We start from the raw sequence: 24,970 nt of genomic DNA, 5'->3' as shown, positions 1-24,970 counted from the left end.
CAATTCTGGTGTAACCCCACTTTTTAAAGATTTGTATGTGCTCATAGATGAAGCCATTACATCAGATCATTGTTGTGGGTCTGCTGGTTCTTGCCTTGCAGCATCTGCAACACATTTCTCCCAGTGTTTTGCATGGGTCATGTTCAGAATCAAGCAAAATATACTATCAATGCCAAATATACATCAGTCAGATTTTTTTGTTTTGAAAAAAAAAAAAAGTCTGCTAAATGTTTGGAAATGTATTCTAAATATATTTGAATACTACTATATACATTGTGATTTAAAGAACAGCATAGAGTGGGTGTATCTGCAAAGAGGAGAGTTGGTACCCATAGAACCCATTTTCATTCAGATATCTTGAGGTCAGAGGTCAAGGGACCCCTTTGAAAATGGCCATGCCAGGTTTCCCCTCACCCCCTTTTGCCCCCTTGCTAACAACGTAGCATGACATACTTGGTATCAGTGAAATACCTGGTCCTTCTAGTTTCACATGATATCAGTATTTTCACTCTAGCTTTATAACCTGCTGCTGAGCCTGCCGCGGCCTCTGGAAGGCAGGATGTCAGCCGAGCTTGCTGGCAACCTTGGCGAAGTTTAAGAGGTTAACTCATTGCAGGCCGCCAGAAATGTTTCCAAGGGCTGCCATTGGCCCACGGGCCGCACTTTGAGAATGCCTGTGATAAGGTTGTGCTGGGGTGCAGTTTTGAAATATTGTGCATAACAGTTTTGATGTCTTAAAGGGTAAAACTGCCATGTTGAAATTTATATTTATAGCTCAACAAAGCTTGCACCTCAGTGGCTCTGGAAAATACCAAAATAGCACAACTGGAAATTGGATTTTTTCCCAAGCAGGCCCAACAGAGATGCAACCTAATAGTAATGCATGTTGGAATCTAATGAATATAATTATTCTCTTAAGGTCAGTCTGGGTTTGTTTTTTTTTAATTTCTTCTGACTGTTTAAAAGATGACCTCAGTTTCAGTGGTGAAAGGGAATAAGATTTAATTGTCAGGTCAGTTTTAAAACACATTGTCTTGATTGCACCAAAGTAAATTGGCTGTGGTTTAGTATTTTATATTTGAAGTACATTTACAATCCTGAATACACTAACCTTTAAATTACAGTTATGTCACCAAAAAAGAAATTTCACTACACAGAGGGGTTGGCTTTAAGACACATTTCAGCATAGAACACATCTTTTTTAATATAAAAAATTAATAAATTTTACAATCTGTATTAATCCATTGTTACACTTAATGTTTGGCTCTAACATCCTCAAAGTAACATAATGTCTCACATAGATTATGTAAGTAGAAATAGCTAGGTAGGCCCAGTGTATCAGGAAGCAAGGGATTTAGTTGATGAACCAGTGATTATCCATGATTAAGCCTGAAATCTTGATTCATCTCTGGCTGTCATTCTTGAATTTGTCATTATTGCCATTATTGCTACCTATTTAGGTTCCATTAGCCAGCCTCTGCCAGCACTAGAGGAAGATTTTGACAGGACCTTGCTGAAAAATTAAAAATGAACATTGCAGTCCCAAGCACAAATGCAGTTTCTGAGATGAACTACCTGTCATTTTTAGTTGTACCCCTCCAAAATGCTCTTCAAAAAAATTTTTACCACAGAAAGTGACGTAGAATTGTATAGTTTCGAGCACAGAAATTATGAAATGTGTTTTTTGTTTGTTTGTGTTCTATGCCTTTAATGTTGAGAGTAAGACTAATTATGTGATCTTGTGGGGTTCCAGTCAGGACAGGATTATACTGAGGTAAACCTCTCTGGAACAAGGCCCCAGGTTTCCCTACGCTCGGTGTAGCTCACTAACAGCCTGGCCTCTCTCATGTCTCCCCTCTCTACCCAGGGATTTGACCAGCTGAGGATAGAGGGATTACTATGTGATGTCACACTGGTGGCTGGGGACGGAGATGAAGCCTTCCCTGTGCACCGTGCCATGATGGCCTCCTCCTCTGACTATTTCAAAGCCATGTTCACAGGTGGGTCCGCAGAGCCTCTCACTGGGCCGGAGCAGCAGCAAACTTCCATTAATGCTGATCCGTGAATTATTCCAGAGATCAGTTGGCATTTGATCCTTTTATTTTTCCTCCAATACTGGTAATAAATTAACTGTGGCTGCCGATAGCTGATGCAGAGCAACAGTATTTAATGCTGTTCAATCCAAAACTTGGACAAAATGACAATTCATAAGGCTGATTGCATAGGATATGTACTCTATTTTTATTTTTTTTAGCCAGCATATGCGCAAATATCAAAAGGGGGTTAGATAGCTTTCCAACTTAGTTTTTTGTTTTTGTTTTTTTTTTTTCATTTCAGTCATATAAAAGTATCACAAAATTAAAGAATTTAAGTCAGTGCAAGAGATAAAAATTTAAACAAGATTGAAAGGAATATATAGCATTTGAGCTGTATGGCTTAGTGGTGAGGATTTGCTGCCAAATAGGTGAGAAGAGAGATAAAATTGGACCGAAATGATCAAGCTGTTGTAAATTTTGCTGCCACTAGAGGTAAAGATAGACCGATTAATTCGTTGGCCGATTTATTTTTCATTTCATTCAAGTTGTTGTTTTTTGATTTGATTTTTAGCTTTTGATTACCTTTGGACATGTATTTAGCTGATACATTTTTTAAAATTTAAAGTAGTTAGATCTACTTAAGAAACCAGAGACAAAGCAGACAGTAACATTAGTGTTAAATAAATATTGGTTAATGTTCAGTCTCATTTGTTATTATTAAATTATTGGATTTTATCAGATACAAAAAGAAACCAGTAACATGATCTTGGCATTGTGTATTGGCCATCTAAATACCGGCATCAGCCGGTGAAAAACCTGTATTGGTCGACCACTAACGAGAAGCAGAATAATTCTGCAGTTGCTTTGGTGGTAGTGGTTTTGAGATTTAGTTTTGTAGCCCTTTATATGGTAATTTGGACCCTTCCACACCCAGTGTCAGAGAAAATAGAATTATCCTATACAGCTTTGCATCCCTTATAGCAGATACAGCCTTAAAATGTCCTTTATAGTGAGCTGTGAATGTGAGTACTGATCTTTTATACACACTATTCCTATTTAACCCAGGTTCTGTAAGGACAGCCCACTGTGACTCACACAGTAATTCAGTCCCTGTCCACAGAATCAATTTTTGCCCTCAGGTATGTCAGTAGTTAATGTAACAGTTGAGAACCCTGAGTGCTCACCAGTGTTTAATATAGTAACCTACAGGTTATACAAGGCTGTCTTGCTGTAAATATTAGAAAAGAAGCCCATACGTAAGGACTGACTTCAGGCTTAGCTACACAAAGCAAGAAAGTACACTATAGAAGCCTTATTTAGAACTAGGGCATGTTGAGGTAAAAAAAATACTGATCAGTTTTGACTTCAGAGGATCTTTTTCACAGCGTAGTCAGAGAGTCAGACACCTGAGGGAACTTGAGTGATAGACTTGCAGATAGCGAGTTCTCTTATTTCCTTGGACTTCCGCTTTCACCGGATAGAGAGAACTTTTGGGTTCCCATTTCCATTCGCTCTACAGAGTATATTTCCACAGGAGAAGCGTGAAGGTAAAAAATGAAGACCAGTGAGAGGATAATAGGTATGTCTCATTAGCACCGTCCCCTTTTCCATAATAAGTGGGACCTTCTTTTAGGCCTTTCCACTCTTTATGGAGGGGAAAGTCTGGGAATGAAATAAGATTGTGGAGAACAAACATAGCATTAGATACCAAAGCTTAGATTACCTTGTGGCACATTATTTCAAGGATAATGACGGCAACAATGACAGTCTTTTATTGCTTTAAGGTGTCCAAATTACTGAATAATTTATTAGACGTGTCACCAGTTGGGAAAACTTTTACACAGGGTCTCTCCAGGTCCCTAAAAAGTCTTAAAATGTCTCACATTCAATTTTATAAATATTAGACCATAAAAGTCATTAAATAGTCTTTGCATTTATCGGGGTCTTAATTTGAATAAACATCAAAGCCACAATTTCAAAAATATTATATTAAAATTATAATAACGGTTAATAAACTTGTTTAGGTAAGAACCTACCATCTTTGTAAACTTATGTCTGCACTGAACCAAATATGTAGTACTTTAACCTTTAATACTTAACCTGCACTGCTAATTTGAATGTTATGTGAATATTAAATTTTAAAATTCATTAAAATTTGACTTATAAAGGTCTCAGGAAGTATTATATTTAACCTCCTGAGACCTGTAGACACCCTGTCACAGAGGGGAATTTTCAGGATTTTCAAATGTGATACTTTGATACGTCCAGCCCCTAAATGAGATAGAAATCAGGCTGTTTTTTTTATGAGTTAATTGCATGATATTGACATCTGTGAGCTGTACCCTTGTGAATGTGTAATTGACTTGTACCTGCTATGCATATTCAGTGACTCTCCCCTCTCTGACCTCGCCATGATGAAGACCTTGTTGAGGTCAAAACCAGTCAGCATTTTTAGTCATCATGTCCTAATACTAGTAAAGTTTTGCTTTTGCTAGTATGCCTGAAGTCAGTCCCTCTCTTTGGGCTCCTTTTCTTATCATGTTAGTGGTTCCTACTGCCATGGTAATGTGGAGAAGTGGCAGACCAAACTGAGATGCTGTAGTAATACAGTAGCAGGGTATGTAGTGCTGAATATCAGATGAAGGATTGGGTAACAATACAGACTTGAACTAAAGACAACCAAGTCATTTGTCTGTGTTCTCTGGGAGTGTGTGATACATCAACATGTTTGAGTTATTATAGGTTGAAATTATTTGTGGCAGATTTTATTAATTTCCTGGAAAAAAAAATTACCTTTGAATGTTACAGAATGTGCCCGGCTGAGATCCCCAATAATTTATATAAAAGATACACAGCCCTCACTGGACATTTCCTAACTTTTCTATTCACTTAATTTGTTTTTGGTTGAGGGATTTGCATCCTCTTGTTACAGTGTTCTATACTAATTTATTTATTTAGTCTCTCCTGCCTTTGTTCACTAAAGTAAATTGTTTATTATTCATGAATGTCCAAGCCTTAAAACTGTCCCAGTTGAGTCAGAAATACCTAGTACTCACATCCCTCTAGTATTGTCCTCTGAAACAAATGGCCTCTCTATAATTAATGAATGTTTTTATGTTGAAACACTAACCTGGTGCAGTAATTGTTATTCATGCATGTTTGTGGTAATTTATGCTTGTAATGAATGTTAATTTTGTGATTTTTTTTTTTTTGCCTGGCAATCTGCTAGGGGGATGTTGTGGTGAGGTCCATTACCTTTGAAACTTGTAAGACTTCTGAGTACAAACACTCAGCTTTAATTGTATTTTCAACCTGAGCAGACGAATATTAAAAAAACAGTAACATTTTTTAGCGTGATCCTAACATCCAAGGTGCCAAAACATATTTCAGCAGAAAAAGGAAACAGTAATGTACTTGTTTTAATATGGCTCTCAGTTAAACCTAGACAAATCTTCTAGTTACACAGTGGTCGACAGTTGGTTTACTCCCTTAAATGAAATGCAGAACCCTATAGTAACCTATATCTTAAATATAGATATTTATATCATGTCATCGGAACTTTGAACAGTCATTTAGGACCCTATGTGAAACTCACATAAATGCAATGACCAATAGAGATACAAACTAGATTTTCAGTTTGGAGCAGTTCACATTCACTTGGAATTATTAGGTGCTGTTTCAGGACAGTAGTGAGAAAAAAAGGTCAGTTTATAGGCTTGTCATTTGCAGTACATGATGAAAAAGCTGCTGCCATGAGAAGAGAGGAGAATGCTTGCTGAAGGAGGAGTCGGGGGAAACCACTTCAAGTGAGCAGAGCTTATTAGTGATCAGGAAGCTGTGTGGGCATCATGCATAGATGCTGACTCGCTAAAAGTTTCTCCCTGAGACCTTTAACCCTCTTTCTGAGAATTAGTCCCCAGACACTGATGAATACAAGCTCATTCTCTCACATTTAGGCAAATTGATATATGCATCAGAATATTCAGCTTAATTGAGTTTGTTCAGCCACACAGTCTTTATCCTCAAAGGCACTCAGAAATCAGATAGATGAGATAGTTCTGGCTGCTCTCAAACCTTTCAGCCGAACAGAATTACGAGTGAGCTTTATCGGGTGTTTGCATCTGTTTTCTCTTCACTCTTTTCTTATGCAGGTGGAATGAAAGAACAGGATTTAATGTGCATCAAGCTTCATGGTGTTAACCGAATAGGCCTGAAGAAGATTATTGACTTCATCTACACCGCAAAGCTGTCACTCAACATGGAGAATCTGCAAGACACACTTGAAGCAGCCAGCTTCCTCCAAATCCTCCCTGTGCTGGACTTCTGCAAGGTCTTCCTCATATCTGGGGTAAGAGAGCTGATACACAACTATACATAACCTGGGGTATTATACACAGCGGCTTACCGCTGCTTTACACCAAAAGTGAATCATCCACCTGTTTAAGTCATCCGTCTCAGAACAGTACCACTCTTGTTTTTATCAGTGCTGCTGTCTGTGCCAGCTCTGTGCAGGCTTTAGCTCCGTCACACATGCAGTACTCTGACCTGCCGGGACTCAGATTTTAAATGCACCATTTAAAGCCCATTTCATAGGCTTTTAAACTTAAATACCAGTGTTTTGCTATTTTTTTTTCCCTGTTAGCACTGTGAAGGCCATGGCCTGATATAACCAGACATTGAGGCTTTAAAGGTGTAGTCAGCAACTGTGGTGAAAGATTGTTGTTATTATTATGCTATCACGTTAGCATGTGCCAGATTTACCATCCTTCTTACTCGTACTGCCTCCTTCTCCCCATCTCTGCTCCACCTGTCCTGTACATGAGCACAAACACCCCATGTTGCTGACTGGCTGGTTTAGTGTTACCCAGTCTGAGCCACTTTTTATGTTTCCCATTTACAGAGCCAGGGCTGTATAAGAACACGTGATTTTTTTTTTTTTCAGCACACACACATAATGGACAGCTTGATGACCGTGAGGAGATATTTGCTGAATTTGTTGATTTCAACTATCACTGATCTTTCTTCAGAATCGCTGACTCCCCCTTTCAAAATTCTCTAACACTGTAAATAGTATGGTGTAATCCTGAAAGATTTTTTTGGCTCCAAAAGCCTGCCTTTTTCAAAATGATAAAAAAACAATGTTGAAAGCCAAGACAGTTTTTACAGTTTTCTCCTCATATCTCTGCCAGGGGCTACAGGGTGTTGCTACCCAGGTGCATTTATCTCTTCCTTTCCTTCCTCTACCTCTATTCCACACTTGAATGGTCACTGCATTTTTCCCATTGATGAAGTGAGCGGTATAAAAATTTTATCAAAACTAATGTCATACATATAACTTGTTCGTATACCTACTAAATGACAGTGTGATAATGTGCAGAATTACCAGACATGAAACCTTGGATATGTCTGTGGGTGTATTGAAAGCCAAATTCAGGTCAGTCATTCAATCAGTCAGTCAAACAGCACTTTCTCACCTCACATTGAGTGACGCTCGCCTGCCTCTTGACAGTATTGGGTTAATGATGTGGTTATCCTGCTATTCCAGGACTATAACAGCAAGTGCAGCAGCCTAGCTGTGAGACAGGACAGCATCTGTATTTGTCTGTGTGTTTGTTTACCTACAATATAATACTTCTGTCTTAAAAAAGGTACAGACAAGTAGAGTTCCTGATTTTGTTGAGGTCCCTCAACAAAAGCTCATTTTTTCACAATGTAATGAGTGCTTTCCCTGTAGCTATGTATTATCGATGACCTGGCATGCTGAAAATATTTTTGAAATTATTTGATTTTTGCCAACAGTGGTCTCTCTGACTAGACTAGGCTATTATTTGGTCAAGAGTGTGAGGCAGGCATTCATCAGTGCCTCTGCGTCTGCTTCTCTCTCTTCAGGATCGATTCAACCGGGCACATGAAAGCTCAGGTTATAGATGGGAAAGCGCAGTTACCAGTGTTGACGTGAGCAAAAGTCCACATTTGGTTTGGTCGATGCCAAAGATATCCATAATCATTGTAGAAATTACCTAGAGAATAGAAAACTGCACTTAAGTTACCAGTCAGACGAAAGTTTTCTCTTAGCCCAACAAATCTAGCTCTATGTTACTGATGTCTTCTTGACTTTTATAGCTTCTTTCCAATCATGAATTAGCAAAGGTAAGGCAAAAGAGATAACTAGCATACAATTACTAATAGCAACTATTGCAGTAGCCAGTAAAACTTCATATTGAGTGGACTGAAGAGTCTACTTCACATCAAGTTTCCTCTTAGGCGACATAAGATAAAACAGAACATTTCCCTGATCAATATTTGAATCTAAATTAACACCTAACCTTTCTTAATTATTATTTTTATAGTTGTTATTGTGATCACTTTTGTAGCCAGACAGTGGTAGAATGTGGGGAAGGAAGAGTAAGGATTGAAGGGATATTCATACTTCATACTTCTGCAGAAATATTTTGTGATTTGCCCACAGAAAGCTGTAATGTAGGTTTGAATATTGAGAAAAGTTCCTGTGTACCAGGCACAGCAGACACTGCAGAATCATGCTCGGACTGGAGAGTGAGGTGGGATTTGCGGTCACATACCTTGCATCTGTTAAGCCCCAGACACACCAAGCCATCTGTCCTCGTTAGAACCTCTGTGGCCGATGATCGCCTACAGTTTGTGCAATATGTCCTGCATCGTCAGCCCTTATTGGTGCTCATCAGCAGCTTACTGGCCAATTCAGCACATTGAATCAGCGGTGAGAGAAGTTTCTGATTGGCTGTTTGTGAATAAGGGCATGAGAAGAGACACATGTCCAATCTTGATGTTCGCCCTTATGCACTCAAAGACTTTGGTGTGTGTTCCGGATAAGTCTGTGAGGGTTCAGGTCTGTCTCGCTGTGAAACTGGTGCATGTGTGAGGTCTCTCTGACAGCCTTTTGAGCCCTTTATGAACCCTTTCCACAATCCTGCAGACTTTGCTCATTCCCCACAATTCATGTTGTCTGCACTGGGATGACCGGGATGGGAAATAACGATGTAAGGTTAAATGGATTAAGAAATTTGTGATGGTTCAGTCCAAAATATGTTTTTGAGAAAACACGTGGTATGAAATTGTTTAAGTCATTTTGATGCCAGTAAAATTCCTACTAAGTTCTAGTATCTAATTTCCTAAAATGTTTTTTTTTTTTTTTGTTTGTTTTTTTTAGTTGGGAAACATGACTTGATGCAATTTGAAACAATTGTGGTAACACAATTGTTAATTTAAAAGACATTTAATCAGCTTCACATAACATCTTCAAAAATATAGTCAGAATTTCAGTGTCTATAAAAGATTATTTGATTGTTTCACACAGTCAGACATTTACACAGGTGACATTGATGTTGTACTAAGTAGCTAGCAAGCTAGCTAACCAAAGTGAGGTTGTTGTGGTAAACCACAGGCATAAGCCCTTAAGGCTGACAAGCCAGTGGAAGTTGCAGCTTCTCATCAATTTGTACAATGAAGCCATTTGAACAGTTTTAGAGTGGAGTGAACAAACTAGCGATAGCGAGTTTATGTCTTTATCTTTCTGCAATTCCAAGGCTTCTGGTTTGCTTTTTTGAGACTACTGCCCCCACCTGGCATGGAGAATTATCTCCTCTCATGCAGGCTGCGAACATGCTGCATGTCACACATCAGCTGTGTTTATGGACAATTTTTCACAGGCAGTGTGAGGCAGCTAAAAGCAATCAGCCCATTGGCCTCAACATGCACAAGGTCTCTGAAGCTGGCTTGGTGTGTGCCGTACTTTACTACATAATCAAAACAAGCATGGTAAGAACAGACTGGTTGAGCAAACTCAAAAATATCAACAGCCCCAGCTCTAAAAACTACAAGATTAGTGTCTCTGCTGGTTGTTGGAGAGAAATTGCAGAAGTGCTGAAACGTCAATGTGGGGGAGCGCTCTCGAAGGAGGATGAATCTCCAAGATTGATTTGTGAAAACACACAAAATATGGCTAAAAGCATTGAGTGCAGGGGAGGGGAGAAGATCCCAACATTTATGTAATGTCATCTTGGCCAGGTGTGTTTCATTGTTTTAGTTCATACATAAAGGCACTGGACCTCATGTTACCATCTAGTGTACAAAGCGTGTTCCTCCGCACTACTATAAACAACTGGCCTGTGTGCAAGATGTCCGCATCTGTCCACACATTGTACATATGTGGAGGCACAGGTCTATAAATAAGGTGTAGGAGTGCATACAGGGAGAGGAGATAGGTGAGGATCTTATGGGAGAAGAAGTGGAGGTAAGGAGGAAACAGAAAAAAAAAGCACCCAAGGAAGACCTGTGTGCTTGTATAGTGTCCCGTTTATTGTCTAAGTTTATATTGTTTTTAAACCTGTGCATTAATATCTACTCAAGTCATTAATGTACTTATGCTTCAGTAAAACATTTTTGCAAATGTTAAGGAAGCTCTGTCTCTTGACATTGTGTGTCTTTGCTCAAATGGTCTTCAAAATCCCAGGTTCTCCAGATGAGACAGCAGCTGATAATGATCCCATCAATCCATTATGGCCCTCTGAAAAATGATTTCTTGTCCATATTCTTTCTGGTTCCTGTTATACCTGATTATCATGGATTGATCAGTGAACATTGCTGTTTATTTTTCTAAAATATACAATAATTTTAACTTATAGTTTTATTTCTGTTGTAGCTTTGGCAATCTTTTCTACAGAGACAACCAACAAATCTTTAAAAATACAGTAATGATTCCCTAAGTAGAAGTAGTCACCTTTATTCATGCAATTCAAGGTCAGAACACTGCTATTTTTGCATGCTGGTGAAAATAAGATTTTTGACTTGCCTTCGGGTTTAAGTATTCAGTGACTTCAGTATTCATATTATATTGTATGCGTGTATCGATATTTGACATGAAAACTGTAGAGCCTTTTCACACCTTGAATACTAGGTGACAGGTGCGTAGGAGAGGACGATAGGTCGACAAGTAAAGACGAAAAGCTCCTGCACACTGTTGACATAACTTTGCTTTTAGAGTGTCCTTATCAGGTATAATGTCTTGGTACTTAGACCTTTGACAGATAGCCAGAGGAATGTCTCTCCTAATAAAGATGGTCTAATGGCAAAGTTCAATAGATAATGTGTTCTTTCTTTATAGTATTTTTTGTTCAGACTTTAATGGACAAAATAGACATTCTTTCTCATATCAGTGATAGCCTATGTTTCACACTCTGTTTGTATAGTTTGAGGCTGTGTGCTGGATTTCACTCTTTGAATGTACAGTTGAAAAACAACTAACATAAAAAGTTTGTGGATGTAATTGGTAGTCATGCGTTTTTGACATGCAGTGGGACCGGTTTAGATGATACTGTATATTAACTTGCCGCATCCTTCAGTGCTGTATCACAGATATTTTATAATAAGGAATCTGTCTCTAAGGAAATTCTCAGTGTGTGCATGAAAGTTAGAAAGATTCAGTTACTCTTATCCTAAGATGTGTTGTCAATGTTAGGTGCAACATTCTTAAGACATTGCATTTTTTCTTCTTTGCAGGTTTCTCTTGACAACTGTGTAGAGGTGGGGCGCATTGCCAACACATATAACCTCACAGAAGTGGACAAATATGTCAACAACTTCATCCTGAAGAACTTTCCCTCACTGCTGGGCACAGGAGAGTTTGTGAAGCTGCCTTTTGAACGGTTGGCTTTTGTACTGTCCAGCAACAGCTTGAAGCACTGCAGTGAGCTAGACCTGTTCAAGGCTGCTTGCCGCTGGCTACGATATGAAGACGGTCGCATGGACTATGCCCCAAAACTCATGAAGAACATCCGTTTTCCTCTCATGAACCCACAGGAGCTTATCAATCATGTGCAGACAGTAGATTTTATGCGCACAGACAACACCTGTGTCAACCTTCTTCTAGAGGCCAGCAATTACCAGATGATGCCCTACATGCAGCCGGTTATGCAGTCAGAACGGACGGCCATCCGCTCGGACAGTGCCCACCTGGTCACCCTGGGTGGGGTCTTACGCCAGCAGCTAGTTGTGAGCAAGGAGCTGCGTCTGTTCGATGAGAAGGCCCACGAGTGGAAGGCACTGGCTCCCATGGATGCACCTCGCTACCAACACGGCATTGCAGTCATTGGCAACTTCCTCTATGTGGTGGGTGGCCAAAGCAACTATGACACCAAAGGCAAAACAGCGGTGGACACGGTGTTCCGGTATGACCCTCGCTACAACAAGTGGATGCAGGTGGCATGCCTTAATGAGAAACGTACCTTCTTCCACCTCAGTGCACTCAAGGGACATCTCTACGCTGTCGGTGGAAGAAATGCTGCTGGGGAGCTTGGTGAGTTCACCTCACTGTTTGTTTTATCCCTCCTCCCTTGGCAAGAGTAGAAGCCTTTCGTTAATATTGCATGAAATGTACAATCCATATAATGAACCAGAGGAAGTACAGTACAGTTGCATACGGCTGCAAGCTCACAGGCATTGTGACCATGAGCTCACTTGATTTGGATAGTCTGATCTTGGCACCGAACTTGATATCAAGCAACTATTGTGTGTCAGTAAGAAGTCAGCTGACTTTAGATGATGCTCATAATTGTGTAAAAAAAAAAAAAAAAACAGATTTTCCATCTGTATGGTTAATGCTAGAAATAGGGTCATTTTAAGGATTTGGTTTTGTTTAAAAAGGGGGTTAAGGTTAGGTTGTCATGGTCTGTGGAAAAGCACAAAGTCACATCTTGTTGAATATCTACATTTTGTCACCTGATAGCTGTGTATCAACATTGGACTGTCCAAATTAAGCGTTATCCTATAATCCATAATTCTTTTTGTACAAGTAATCTTTTGTACACATCATTTGATCTCTGCATCATTTAATCTAATTCAGGCACTCAGGCAGCTGCAGCCAGGGCAACACAGTAGCAGAAGGGGGAATAAAAGGAAAGCCACTTAATCTAACCCTAACTGGAGGTTTCAGTGTTTAAAAAGTGGCAGTATCAGTTCATCTTTACTGTGTTATGAGGCAGTTTATAAGTTCAAGGTGATGTGGTGAATTTGGATTTATAACAATGCACTATTTTGGTAGGGAAAAAAAGCCTTGATTTAAATTTATTGTTGTTGGTTGCAAAATAACCAATCTGGAATACCAACCCCAACTATGGACCACAGACTGGTGCCGCCCATTACTTAAGTGCAGCTCTGTAACTGCAGTGGACAGAGAGGCCACCATGCAAGCAGTCCTCTGTTCTGGGTTATAATTAGACCAATGAGCATGACCCGATTCACTGCCTTCCTGCACAACTGCCTCTTTCCGCTTTGAGTTCCACAGCTCTTTAATTCTATGTGGTTTTTCTTGTTTTGCTCGATTTGTCCAGCTGCTGCATTTTATTTGTTTACCGTGGGATGGTCTTATGGGTGTGGTTTTACTGTGACACAGACACAAAACTCAGAAGACATTTTTGGGACAAAAGCCCCCAGTCCTGACTAATGTGTTTCTAATCGGACAGTCAGATTTAATTCACATGTATGCCTTGATCACTACTAATTTAATCAATGATAATATGTCCTTAGAATGTAATTGGAAACAAATCTTTTCGACTTTGATAAATGGTTAAGGTTACATTTTCTAAAGCTGGTGGTTTTTATGAAGTCATCTTCATTTTTCAAATTAATTTATTTATCTATGCTTTGCAGTGCTTGGTTGAATTTGTCTATATTTTACCATGTTGCCAGACCCTCTACAGAGCTTTGAAGAAAACATGTTTCCTAATTAAAAAAACAAATCAATGCCTCATTTCTATTCCACCATTGGAGAAATAACAAGTATAGAGTCTTGTAACAGGTAAAAATCTTGTGAAAGTTGTGTCTAAACACTTGTTGTACCAGCTTACTTATTTTGAAAATGAAAAATTTACACAATAGCATCATGACCCTTTTATTGCAGAGGGAAGGCTGTGCACAGTCTGTGGAAACTAAAGATAGAAGCGTAATGCACATAAGGAACTCAAGCTGGTTGTAAATGAGGGAGGAGGGATTCAGCATGAAAGGGTTAAATAATTAATTTGTGTGAGGCTTCTGCAACTTTAGCAGCACAAAACTAAATCTCCTCTACAATAACTTGCATATGCTTTCAACTTCACAAGAAAGCACATTTACATGTATTGCTCTAATTCTCTACTGAGCTCTGAAGTGCTCAACTCATTCAGAAGGGATAAGGTGGAAGAAAAGCATGGAATAGAGGTCTCGTGACTTATTTTTAAATCTAGACAATGGCTTGTTTCAATCCCAGATAGGCCCCCTTTTGCCTTGTATTGTCTCCTGTCCTCCTTTAGCAGGGCAACAATGACAAGTCAGCAAGCAACCTATAGCTATGGGAAAAGGCTGAGGATATGCTATGTAATAACTTGCACCATATGTAATTATTGAAACCTGACCTCTGGAATATTACATGAGGTTTTGGTGAAACAACGAGCAGGGAGAGGAACTGTTTAAGAATATGAAGGATGCAGCTGGTCAGGGGCAAATCTGACCAGGTCTGTCAGACTAAATCAGTGTACCTGGCATCATATTAAAGTCTTTTGGTTTTCTGCAGTTCTACCTATATTATTAGAGTTACACAGTAGTCCTGATATTTATATATAAAATGTATGTTGTTTCTAAGAGTGCTTGCTCTTTTCAGTATCAACATGAAATTCAGTTCACATTTCATGTAATTTAACACATTCATATGTGTGATCTGCTCAGTACAGCCGCAGACTAATACTGTGTCTGCACTTCTGCTGAGCAGTTTCACCTTAGCAGCTCGGGAATAAGTGCCCTGTGCAAGGTCACTTTGACTGTACTTGTTCAGAGAGGCAGATACTCATTTTCCCTTTTCAGATGTGCCCAACCTCGTCAAGTCTCGGACAACTTTGTGGTCACAATCTCTGTATTTTACAGATATTACAATGAATTTGTGTTCTCTGAATTGTTACCGATTTGGCCACTGCCTTCAAATTTATTAAGCTGAGGTCCGTTGTCACACCAGGACACTTTAATTTCACTACTTTTGCCGTTGGCTAGCGTCTGAAAATCATATTTGGTACAGACCTTCTCCCTTAACAGTGGCACAGGTCAAGACCCTTTCTTCAGCCTTTTTTTTTCTTCATAACGGTGTCAGCAAGGCAAAAAGAGCAGCCTACACATAGTTTTTCCCCAGCAAATACCCCTAGCTCCTCCGGGGGGATCCCCAGTCACTGTCAGGCCTAGCTGTAAGCTGCAATCTATTAAGTGTCCTTGGTCTCCCCTTGGGTCACATCCTAGTCAGTTATTCCTGATACACCTCCAAAGACACCTGTCTTGGGGGTGTCCATACCAGTTTAAGCCAGATGAACAGTGAAGACATCAGATGCAAAATGTCTCTGTTTGGAGAAACTTCATCAGCTATTTGTATTTGTGTCATCATTCTTACAGTCACTGCCTGGAGCTTGTGGCCATGAAGATTAGCCTAACCAGTAAATGTGTTTTTTGCTTTGAGTACTTTGTGGCTCAGCTCCCTTCTTAGCATTGTGGGTTGATACATTTGCCCACATTATTGCAGCGGATTCACCTAACAGGTGGTCAATTCTTCCTACCCTCTCTTGAGAATATGACCCGGAACTACTCCACCTGAAGCAGCTGCTCATCCCGTCTATCTACCTCTTTTCTAGAAGAAAACTGAAGATGTTGAACCTCATCCTTTTATATGCAGCTACAAACTACTCCAGTGCACATATTAAATCACAGTCCGATAAAGCCACAAGGACACCCACAAACAGCAAAGGTGCTACTTAAATGTCACAGAACTGGATGCTCTAAACGTTGGCTGCACTGTAATGTACTGTCTACCAACAGGACAGGGGACAAGGTGCATTCTTGTATGAGCCCAACACTCACCTTGAACAAGCCTGACTTAATTCAAAAAAGCAAACACAGCTTTTGGTCTTACTGTGCGGGGACCAAACAACTCACAGCAATGACCTCGGCACACCATACTCCCATAGCACCACCACAGAATACCTCGGGGAATGCAGTTGTAAGCTTTTTCCAAATCTGCAAAACACATGTAAAGTGGATTAGCAAATTCCCCTGACCTTTGATTAATTGTGAAGAGGGTAACCAGTTGGTCAGCTATTCTACAACCAGGGCAGAATCCACATTGTTCCTGCTGGGTCTGAGGTTGGAGTCTCCTTTCTGGTGGCCACTACCAAAGACCAAGGACACTTACCACGATTGGGGTCAAAGTAAGCATCCTCGGACATCTCACACCCTGATGAGAATAGCCTGGACATGTTTTTTTGTCGTCTCTGGAAATGCCAAATGGTTTTCCAGAAAGTAATTTTCCTTAGCCTCTCAAAACTGTTACTGTACCCAAGCTTTCACTTCTACTACTGCCGCAGTTGAAGACTTTCTGGCCTGGCAGTACTTCCGCTGAGTTGGAACTGCTCCTTGCCCTCAATCTTGGTGTCCACCAGTGGGTTCTTGGGCTGCCACATCAGCCACCTTCTGGCCACAGCTGCTTGCAACCATTTCTATGACAGATGTTTTGATCACAGTTCATTCTGACTCAATATCCCTAGCACCTGTCTGCATACCAGAAAGGTTTGCTTGGAGGTGAATGTTGAAATAATCTCTGACAGAGTTTATTTGGGCTTGTCCGACCTGCCCAGCAGCTTCCCCTGCCATCCAACTTACCACTAAATGGTGATCTTCTGACAGCTCAGGTCCTCTCTTCACTCAAGTGTAGAAAACAGGTCTCATGAAACAGCAACAAAGTTGACCATTGACCTTTGCCACAAGGTACATACAGTAGTCGTACACTTACGCACCTCCTTACGTTAGAACATAGTGTTTGTTATGGACAATCCATGACAAGCACAGAGGTTTAATAAAACACCTTGAGGTTTCAGATCAGCAAATCATAACCCTCTAGGTATTCCATTTGTTGCCATTATGAGTGTTGAAGTCTCCCAGTAGGACTCTGGTGTCAGTTGGCAGCACCTTTTCTAGCATCCTATTCACTGTCTCTAAGAGGCAGAGTACTCCTGTAGCTGTCAGTCATGTAACCTCTTACACAAACTCGGGCTCCTTTCTTCCCAGAGAGGTCAACTTCAACATTTGAAGAGCCAGTTTCTGTTGCCAAGGTCCACAACACCTAGGGCTACTCCACACCTGCCCTGTGCCCAATGGGCATTGATTGCACCCAGTCCTTAGCCTTTGATTGAGTTCGTGAGTCCACAAGGTGTAATAGCCCTTTCCCTTTTGGGCTGTGTCTGACTGAACTACAAGGATCATTCAGTGAAGTGGCTCCCAGTATCCCTGTTCTGGGTTAGGTCCTTGGAGATTTTGTAAAACCATTCACAGAGGTCAAAACAAACATGACTTTTGCAATGTTTTTGGCACGAAAACATTAGTGGAGTACTACAATGTTACCTCTCTGACAAACCTGCAGTACAAAGGATGCTGGGATTGTGGGATGCAACCCCATCCTACATTCCCAATATTTCCTGTGCAGTCACTGCAGTGCGTAGGGGTGGATTGTGTATATAGTCCTTGTTTTAGCTTGCACAGTGAGACCATCCAAGGCCTAATTTGGTGCTGTTTGTCCTCCTTAGTTTTATCTGAACTAATTTCTACTAATACTGTTTTTTGTTTGTTTGTTTGTGTTTTTTGTCATTTTTTTTTCTCCCAAGCTACCGTGGAGTGCTACAACCCCAGGACAAACGAGTGGACATATGTTGCCAAAATGAATGAGCCACATTACGGCCACGCAGGGACAGTGTACGGCGGTTATATGTATATTTCAGGTAAGTGGCTTCCCAAAGCTCAAATAACCAGTTTAATAAAACTGCATTTGTATTTGCAAAAAAACATTTTCATTTGTTCTGAAACGTAAAGCTCTATCCTATCATGGTGTAAGAACCAAAGAGCTTTACGAATAGATTTAAACTCTTAGCATGTTTCGCAGTCCATTGTGATTTTCAGTTGTATTCATAAAACTGTTTTTCCTACCATTTTATTGCAGTAAGAAAGAGTTTACATCTAAAGACATAATACAACATGCACAGCATATTACAGCATATATATATAACACACCGCCTAACAACATTACAATCCCAAGCTCCACTACAGCCAAGAGGGATCAGGCAGTGCCATCAACCAGCCAAGTACTGCTTCTTTTGAAATCACTGAAATACTGCCCATGTTGTGTTTTCATTCCATCATGCCATAAAAGTTGCTGAGATTCAACTCAAAAGTGCACTGAAACAATGACAAAAATTAATGCAAAAATTATATAATTTGTTTTCTGGTACATTAATTTGGATAATGCCCATAAAATGAATGGCATAATAATTGGCTGTATTGTTTAACTAAAAAGGCCTATAGATTTTTTTAGGAGTGAATATCATACTCCTCTGCAAAGTAATTTTAATCTACTGTAGAAATATCTGGCTGTAGTTTTATTGTACTTTGAGATGAGCTTTTGTTTACATTTTTGTACACAAGGTGACAAATATTAAGCTATAGTTTTTAAGGTTTTTCAGCCCTACTCCTTTCTCAAAACACCACACTCTGTGGAGAAGATAGAATGGAACATTGATGCAGTCCTGACAGCCATACGACGCTGTCATCTCAGTAGTAAATTGAGAAATATTTTTACACATGAATGGTCACTTTAAAGCGCTCCACAGTTTGCTTTGATTGTCGGCCTTGTGTGCAGATAGGCTCAGATAAAAGAAATAAATAATCCACTGATCCAAAATTCAGGATTATTGAGTAGACTTTACTATATGTTTAGTATTCAGGTTTTAATAACATGTAAAGTTCTGTTTGGATGTTATCAATCAATCATTAAGAAGGGCCATAAAAGGCAATTCCAGCCACATTCAGTGTGATATTTCTCAGCTAAAATCTGTACATAAAAAAGCATATGATATAAAAACAGTTACATGAAATTCCTATATGTTTTGGTCAACGTGAGAGGTGGCTGGGACATGAAGTCTTTGCAGAGGCTCGGATGCAATCAGTCCACTGTTGCTCTTTAGGAGTCACTTCGGTGCTTGTTCACTTTATAGGATTGAAAACAAATCCTGCGTTATGGAGATGAGCCCTAGTTTCTCAATGTGTGACTAATCCAAAGTGATGCTGGAAAGGAAGGGGAGGGGGTTGGATGCTAGAGCGGGAAGGATGGAGCAGGAGAGAGGATTGAGGCCTGTGTAGGAGGTGTAACACACAGGAACCTGTGTTAATCCCTCATGGCCTTGGGTACTGTCAGCGTCCCTAAACGCAGCATATCAACATGGAGCCTAACGAGGGGATTCCAGCAGTGTACAATTTCGCATATTAAAAATGAGCCAGCAATACAGAAACAAAATTTTGTCCATACCAGACATCACATCTGGACCCAAATTTCTTGAAAGCTTATGTGGGTGCTGATGGAGTCAAATTATTCATCACTTGATCCATTTTGAATTTTTCCCTAGTGTGCCACTTAAATTAAAATTGGAGGTTCATATTTTTCTAAATATTTCATTTTTGTAACATAAAAAATGATAAAATGATTTGACAAACACTGATCCAAATCACATGTTTCTATTACATATGTTTTGAAAGTGGTTACATTTTAACATATTAAATGATGGATTTAATGCTGTCACTGTCTGTAATCAAAATGCAGTCATTTTCATCCTATGATGTCACACGGCAAATGCAGATATCTGGGACTATTTTCTATACAATTCAGCCCATATAAGTTTTTCAACTTTCAACCCAAAGCTGAGTTAGATCTCGTCCAAATAACTTTCACTTCGGGTAATATAATATTCTTTTCGGCTTTCAACCCATATTTCAGCTATATATGGTCACACTTATCTTCCCTCTGAAAATAAATGGAAGAAAATATAAAATCAAGTTAAACAGCCAAGTTGAGATTCATGGAAACAAATCAAGCCAGTGGATAAATATACATGTTTCTACAGTGACAACAAATAAGGTTTTCTTGGAAACCTAATCCACAGGCTAATCCTAATCTGGTTGCAGATTCATGTTTGATTTGCTGTTGTTATAGTGTAGAACATGCAGTTCAACAGGAACCCCTGGCAATAGCACAGTCTCTTTGTGACAGTCACAGATACTTACCCCTTATATATCCCTTATATATGACATGAAAACTCAGTGGAGCACACAGCAAAGAAAAGACACCAGTCATGAATTACAACAACCATATTAATCTTATAATTTGCAGTTTTTAAAATCACAAACAGGGGTGGCACTGTTTTAAAGTTTCTAAAATTCTTTCAGCTGAATCAAAATAAATGAAAAAGGGGATCCAGAAAGACCTCCTAACATCATCCATGATTACCAAAAAATAAATATTTTTTCCACGCATGTTTCTAATTAGCTAATATTACGCCTGGTGAGCGAAAGAACTGGGGCATGTTTAGGACCACACAAGACCGCATGATTTGGCAAACTTAATGTTACAGTGGAGAGAAGATGAAAGCCGTATTTTCACAACTTAAAAAATAAGCTGTAATGATGAATAACTTAGTAATAGCAGTCATGGGCTGAGCTAATCTGCTGGTAGCCAGCTGCTTTTCAATCACTGTGCTTCAGGCAGTGTTCTGCACTGCATATTTATTGCTTGCCCTATTTGATGTTGTGATGGCTTGGCATGGTGTGATTATTTTCATGGCTTCATGTTGCAGTGATACGGTGAGCAGTGAGCAAGCCAGCTCGGTACACACACTCCTGTAACAGCTGGCCGAGCAGTGACACTGTCCCTGGCTTTGCACCTGCAGAAGCTCTGTGTTTGGATGAAAAAAAAAAAAAAGAGTGGCCACCTTGGGTACAGCATACACTGGCTGATTTATTTGGTGATTGTAGGTGTAGGTTCGTAACATAACTAAGAAGGTCAAGCAGATCTTTGCAGTGGGTGGCTACTAAATGTTGAATGTGTGCATTACTCTGTCAGATGGCCTAGGAGGATTGGGTGGCATTCCACAAGGGGCTGATGAGCTCAATAAACATGGCTAATTTAGTAACCTCAAAATCAAACTCTGGGGATGTTTGATGGCTTTCTTTTGGGAGAGAAATTAAAGGAATGGTTAATGTGAAAATAATTTCATGCCGCTGTTAACCAAAAATGAGCTTTTACAACAGAATGTCTTTGATGTATTGTAGTGCTTCAGTGCAAGGGGCACAAGTAACAGACCATTACCCATTAGGGGGAAGTCTGTGTCATCGAGGTCCTACTGTAGCACCCAGAGTCTCGCTGTGCAAGGTGACCCGTGCTGGAGTGCAGTTCCGTGTCTGTCTGTCAGTCCAAATCAGGTCACATTCTCCGGCAGTGCTGCTGCGCTGTCTGAAAGCATTCTGTCAGCTGGATGAACCTGACAAATGCAGTCAGCTTACAGACCATCAAGGCCCGAGTGGTGTGGCAGGGTTCAGACATGACCACTGAACCAGCACAGAGCCACACCGCTGCTTCAGAGTTTATCTGTAAGATTAAGATCTGCATTAAGACTCTGTGACACTGATTAAAGGCCACTCTGATAATTCAGACCCTTGTGTAGTTACTTATTTATATTTAGCTAACCATAGACTCTGTGCTTTTTTCAGAGTAATCAAGGACCAGGTGTCGTCACAGCTAAATCCTCTACAGTGTGGCGATGATGAGGGGAGAATGACAGTTTAACGAATATAACCTAAATCTGTCCATACACTTTCACATACCATAAAGGAAAAGGGCTTCAGCTCTTACCGTTGATCTCCGCTTGAAGAAAAAGCCCCAAAATTAAAGCTGACAGACAGCACTTGAACATCAGTCACTGGATGGTTTTGCATCATAAGGAGAAAAAAAAGAGGAGCCAATGAAATTAGAGAATTTGTTGCTTCAAATACTTATGGAGCTCACTATAAATTGATCTGATTATGAAATGGTCCTAGTCATCTTATTCAAAATTGGGTCAGTTCACGCTGTAGCCTTGCTATCTCTTTAGCAAAGTGCACCCTTGAGGGAATTTGTCTCAGGCAGTCGGTTTGCAAGCGTAGATTTTTAGCAGTTGATATTAGAGTTCATAGCCACTCTTTTTTTATCATTAGGGGGTATTTTTGGAATATGCTGAGGCTCCCGTTTTTTTTCTGCCTCATTTCTGTGTCTATCCGCCTTTTTTTTTTTTTTTTTTTGCTTTGGTTCTCATTTGTGCCAGCGCTGTGATTCAACCAAGCAGGTCATCAGTTTTTACAGGGAGACACAGCAGTAAAATTTTTATCTGCTTGATTGAGCAGTGAAATGTGTGTTTATTGTAAGATATGGGCAGATGCGGCTGACAATTCAAACAAGCTAGTCTGTCTTTTGCTGTCTCTGGAAGGACAAAACCACTTAGCCCGTGTCTCTGAGAGATAGGTACAATTTGGCTAAATGTTGTCCATTTAAAGGAATGAGGATGCTGATTAGAAGTTAGGATATAGATTAGATGTTATTGTTGGAGAGAAAGGTCAAGTCCACAAATTGAATCTAAATAGCTTGGCCTCTTGAGGCGAATTTAAAAGACCTTGCCAAGTTGGGACCCTTGATAATATTTTATTGCAAAAGTGCCCCCTGAACTGCTAAGTGTATTGTCTGGTTACCTTGGATTTAATCTGTCAGTTTATCAAACTCAGCATCACAGATCGCCGAGTCATGGTAACTGATTGGACGACAGTAAATAAAGAGCAGCATCACTGGACATGAGTAGTAGCGAAAGAGGGATTCTGTCTCTGTTAGGCATGCAATGCAAATCTTCACTGCGCTGCATTTGCTCCTAGTCACTCTGCATAGGGGGGGAGGGGTGGGCTGGCTCCCACCCAGATGCATGCTGGGATTGTGTTCCTCTTTATTTTAAGCCTTCCCTGTAGACATGTCCTGTTTTTTTTTTTTTTTTTTTTTTTTTCCTTTTACTCCCCACTTTCCCTCAGCTTTTTGTGTCCCGGCATCTATAGTCTGTTTCCACCACAGTTGTGTGTGCATGTGTGTTTGTGTGTGTGTGTGATTGCATTGTAATGGTGCTCTCCTCCTGTGGTATGTACTCATTATCATCACCGGCATCTTTTGAAAACGTAGCAAAGAGATGGTGGTTGTATGAATGTCACTTTATTTCATAGAATTATGGGTTATATAAAGGCTGTTGTGTTTGATTCTTTACAAGAATAGCAACAATGACAGATTCTTCACAGCGTTAGCCGAAGCCTTCCTCTAAGCGTCCCATTCCCGCTGTTGTGGCTCAGGCTCGATTTGACCTAGATGAATGTAGATGTAGATTGACATGGGTGATTAATTCACCAAAGGACCCGATGCGGAGTTAGGGTTAGTGTTGATTGATTAGCGCACAAGGCTGTTTTCATTCCTCAAGTGATAAATGTCGAGGCTAATTTGTGCTCATTTTTTTTTCCTTTGTTGCAGGGGGAATCACTCATGACACTTTTCAGAAGGAGCTGATGTGCTTTGACCCAGATGCAGACAAATGGACTCAGAAAGCGCCCATGACGACGGTGCGCGGCCTGCACTGCATGTGCACAGTGGGCGACCGGCTTTATGTTATAGGGGGCAATCACTTCCGGGGCACCAGTGACTATGACGACGTGCTGAGCTGTGAATACTACTCCCCCGCCCTCGACTTGTGGACACCTATTGCCGCCATGTTGCGAGGCCAGAGCGATGTGGGCGTGGCCGTGTTTGAGAACAAAATCTACGTGGTGGGCGGCTACTCGTGGAACAACCGCTGCATGGTGGAAATAGTACAGAAGTACGACCCTGAGAAGGATGAATGGCACAAAGTGTTTGACTTACCCGAGTCGCTGGGCGGGATCCGAGCCTGCACACTCACAGTCTTTCCCCCCGAGGACATCACAGGCTCGCCCTCCAGAGAGTCACCCCTCTCAGCACCTTGAGGAGCAAAATGGGGGGAGCCCACCTTGCTCATATCCCCGTAGGCCCCGCCCACTCCCCCCGAACACACACACACCTTATAGACATTGTTTGCACTTCCTCTTTGGACTACATCTGTACCGCATCCCCAAGTACCCCCGAGCCCGACGTCCCCCCGAAGCTGTGCAGAAACCCTTCCCAAGTGATCAAACCCACATACCGATATGGTTTGGCAACCTAATTACATGTTATTGTTGCATATTCGGTATATTTTGGCAGGAAATAACCTTGACTTGAAAAGTGACTTTGCAAATCAACTTTTCTACCTGATGTCTATGACGTTTTGTTATGTCTCGTTTCTTTAGGCGTTCTACCTTGACATCCACTACGATGACTTGTCACACTGACTCTCTATTCTAGTCTGTGCCAGGTTAGATGCAATTGACACCAGAGAGCAGAAGCATAGGGACAGATGAGCCCCAAACACAGCTGGTTTTTAACTCAGGGGTCGGCCCATGCCCCATCTCTCTCTCTCTCTTACAGTTTCAGTTCTTTCCTGCTATTGCTATGAAACTGTTAACAAAATGGTGTTTTCTAAATTTAATAAACAAGATTTTGAAAGAAACACAATGTTGTTGTCATTACTGACTACAGTAGATCGATGCTAATTCAACACCCTTTACTCTTGAAGTTGTTGAGACCAGCAAGTGTTAGAATGAGTCAAAAAAAAAAAAGTGTTTGCTGTATCAAACTTATACTCTGTGTGTTTGTATGGTGTTGGTGACTTCTATTTTTGTTCATTATGCTGATGGTAGCGCCGTCGGTTTCCACCTGTGGTTCAGGTAAGTGACATTGTTCATTACTCTCTCACTGTGGACGGACAATGTATTTTGTTAAGCTATTCATCTTGTACTGCAGTCAGTACAATATGCACGGCTATTTGCATCATTCATAACATCAGACGTGGGCGCAAGTGGGGCTGCATGACTGGTGCAGATTTGACCGTGCAGAATGAGCC

The 24,970-nt window shown here is 40.5% G+C and overlaps 1 protein-coding gene across 2 annotated transcripts in view; it reads left to right on the top strand.

The window, feature by feature from the left end:
• Positions 1-24,582, top strand: part of klhl13 (kelch-like family member 13) — a 57,312-nt gene extending 32,730 nt beyond the window's left edge. Inside the window, exons 3-7 of one of the 2 annotated variants that reach the window (XM_030068545.1) lie at positions 1,868-2,000; positions 6,188-6,384; positions 11,574-12,369; positions 17,738-17,851; positions 23,488-24,582. In XM_030068545.1, coding sequence (XP_029924405.1) covers positions 1,868-2,000; positions 6,188-6,384; positions 11,574-12,369; positions 17,738-17,851; positions 23,488-23,975 — 1,728 coding nt within the window. In that variant the 3' untranslated portion in view covers positions 23,976-24,582. The remainder of the gene's footprint in view (positions 1-1,867; positions 2,001-6,187; positions 6,385-11,573; positions 12,370-17,737; positions 17,852-23,487) is intronic. The other variant, XM_030068546.1, reaches the window with a different exon arrangement.
• The last annotated feature ends 388 nt before the right edge of the window (positions 24,583-24,970 follow it).

This window comes from Myripristis murdjan, chromosome 14, assembly GCF_902150065.1.
Source record: "Myripristis murdjan chromosome 14, fMyrMur1.1, whole genome shotgun sequence".
NCBI classification, from domain to species: domain Eukaryota; kingdom Metazoa; phylum Chordata; class Actinopteri; order Holocentriformes; family Holocentridae; genus Myripristis; species Myripristis murdjan.
The sequence above is the reverse complement of the archived record's forward strand: the minus strand, read 5'-3'. Positions and strand labels throughout refer to the sequence as shown.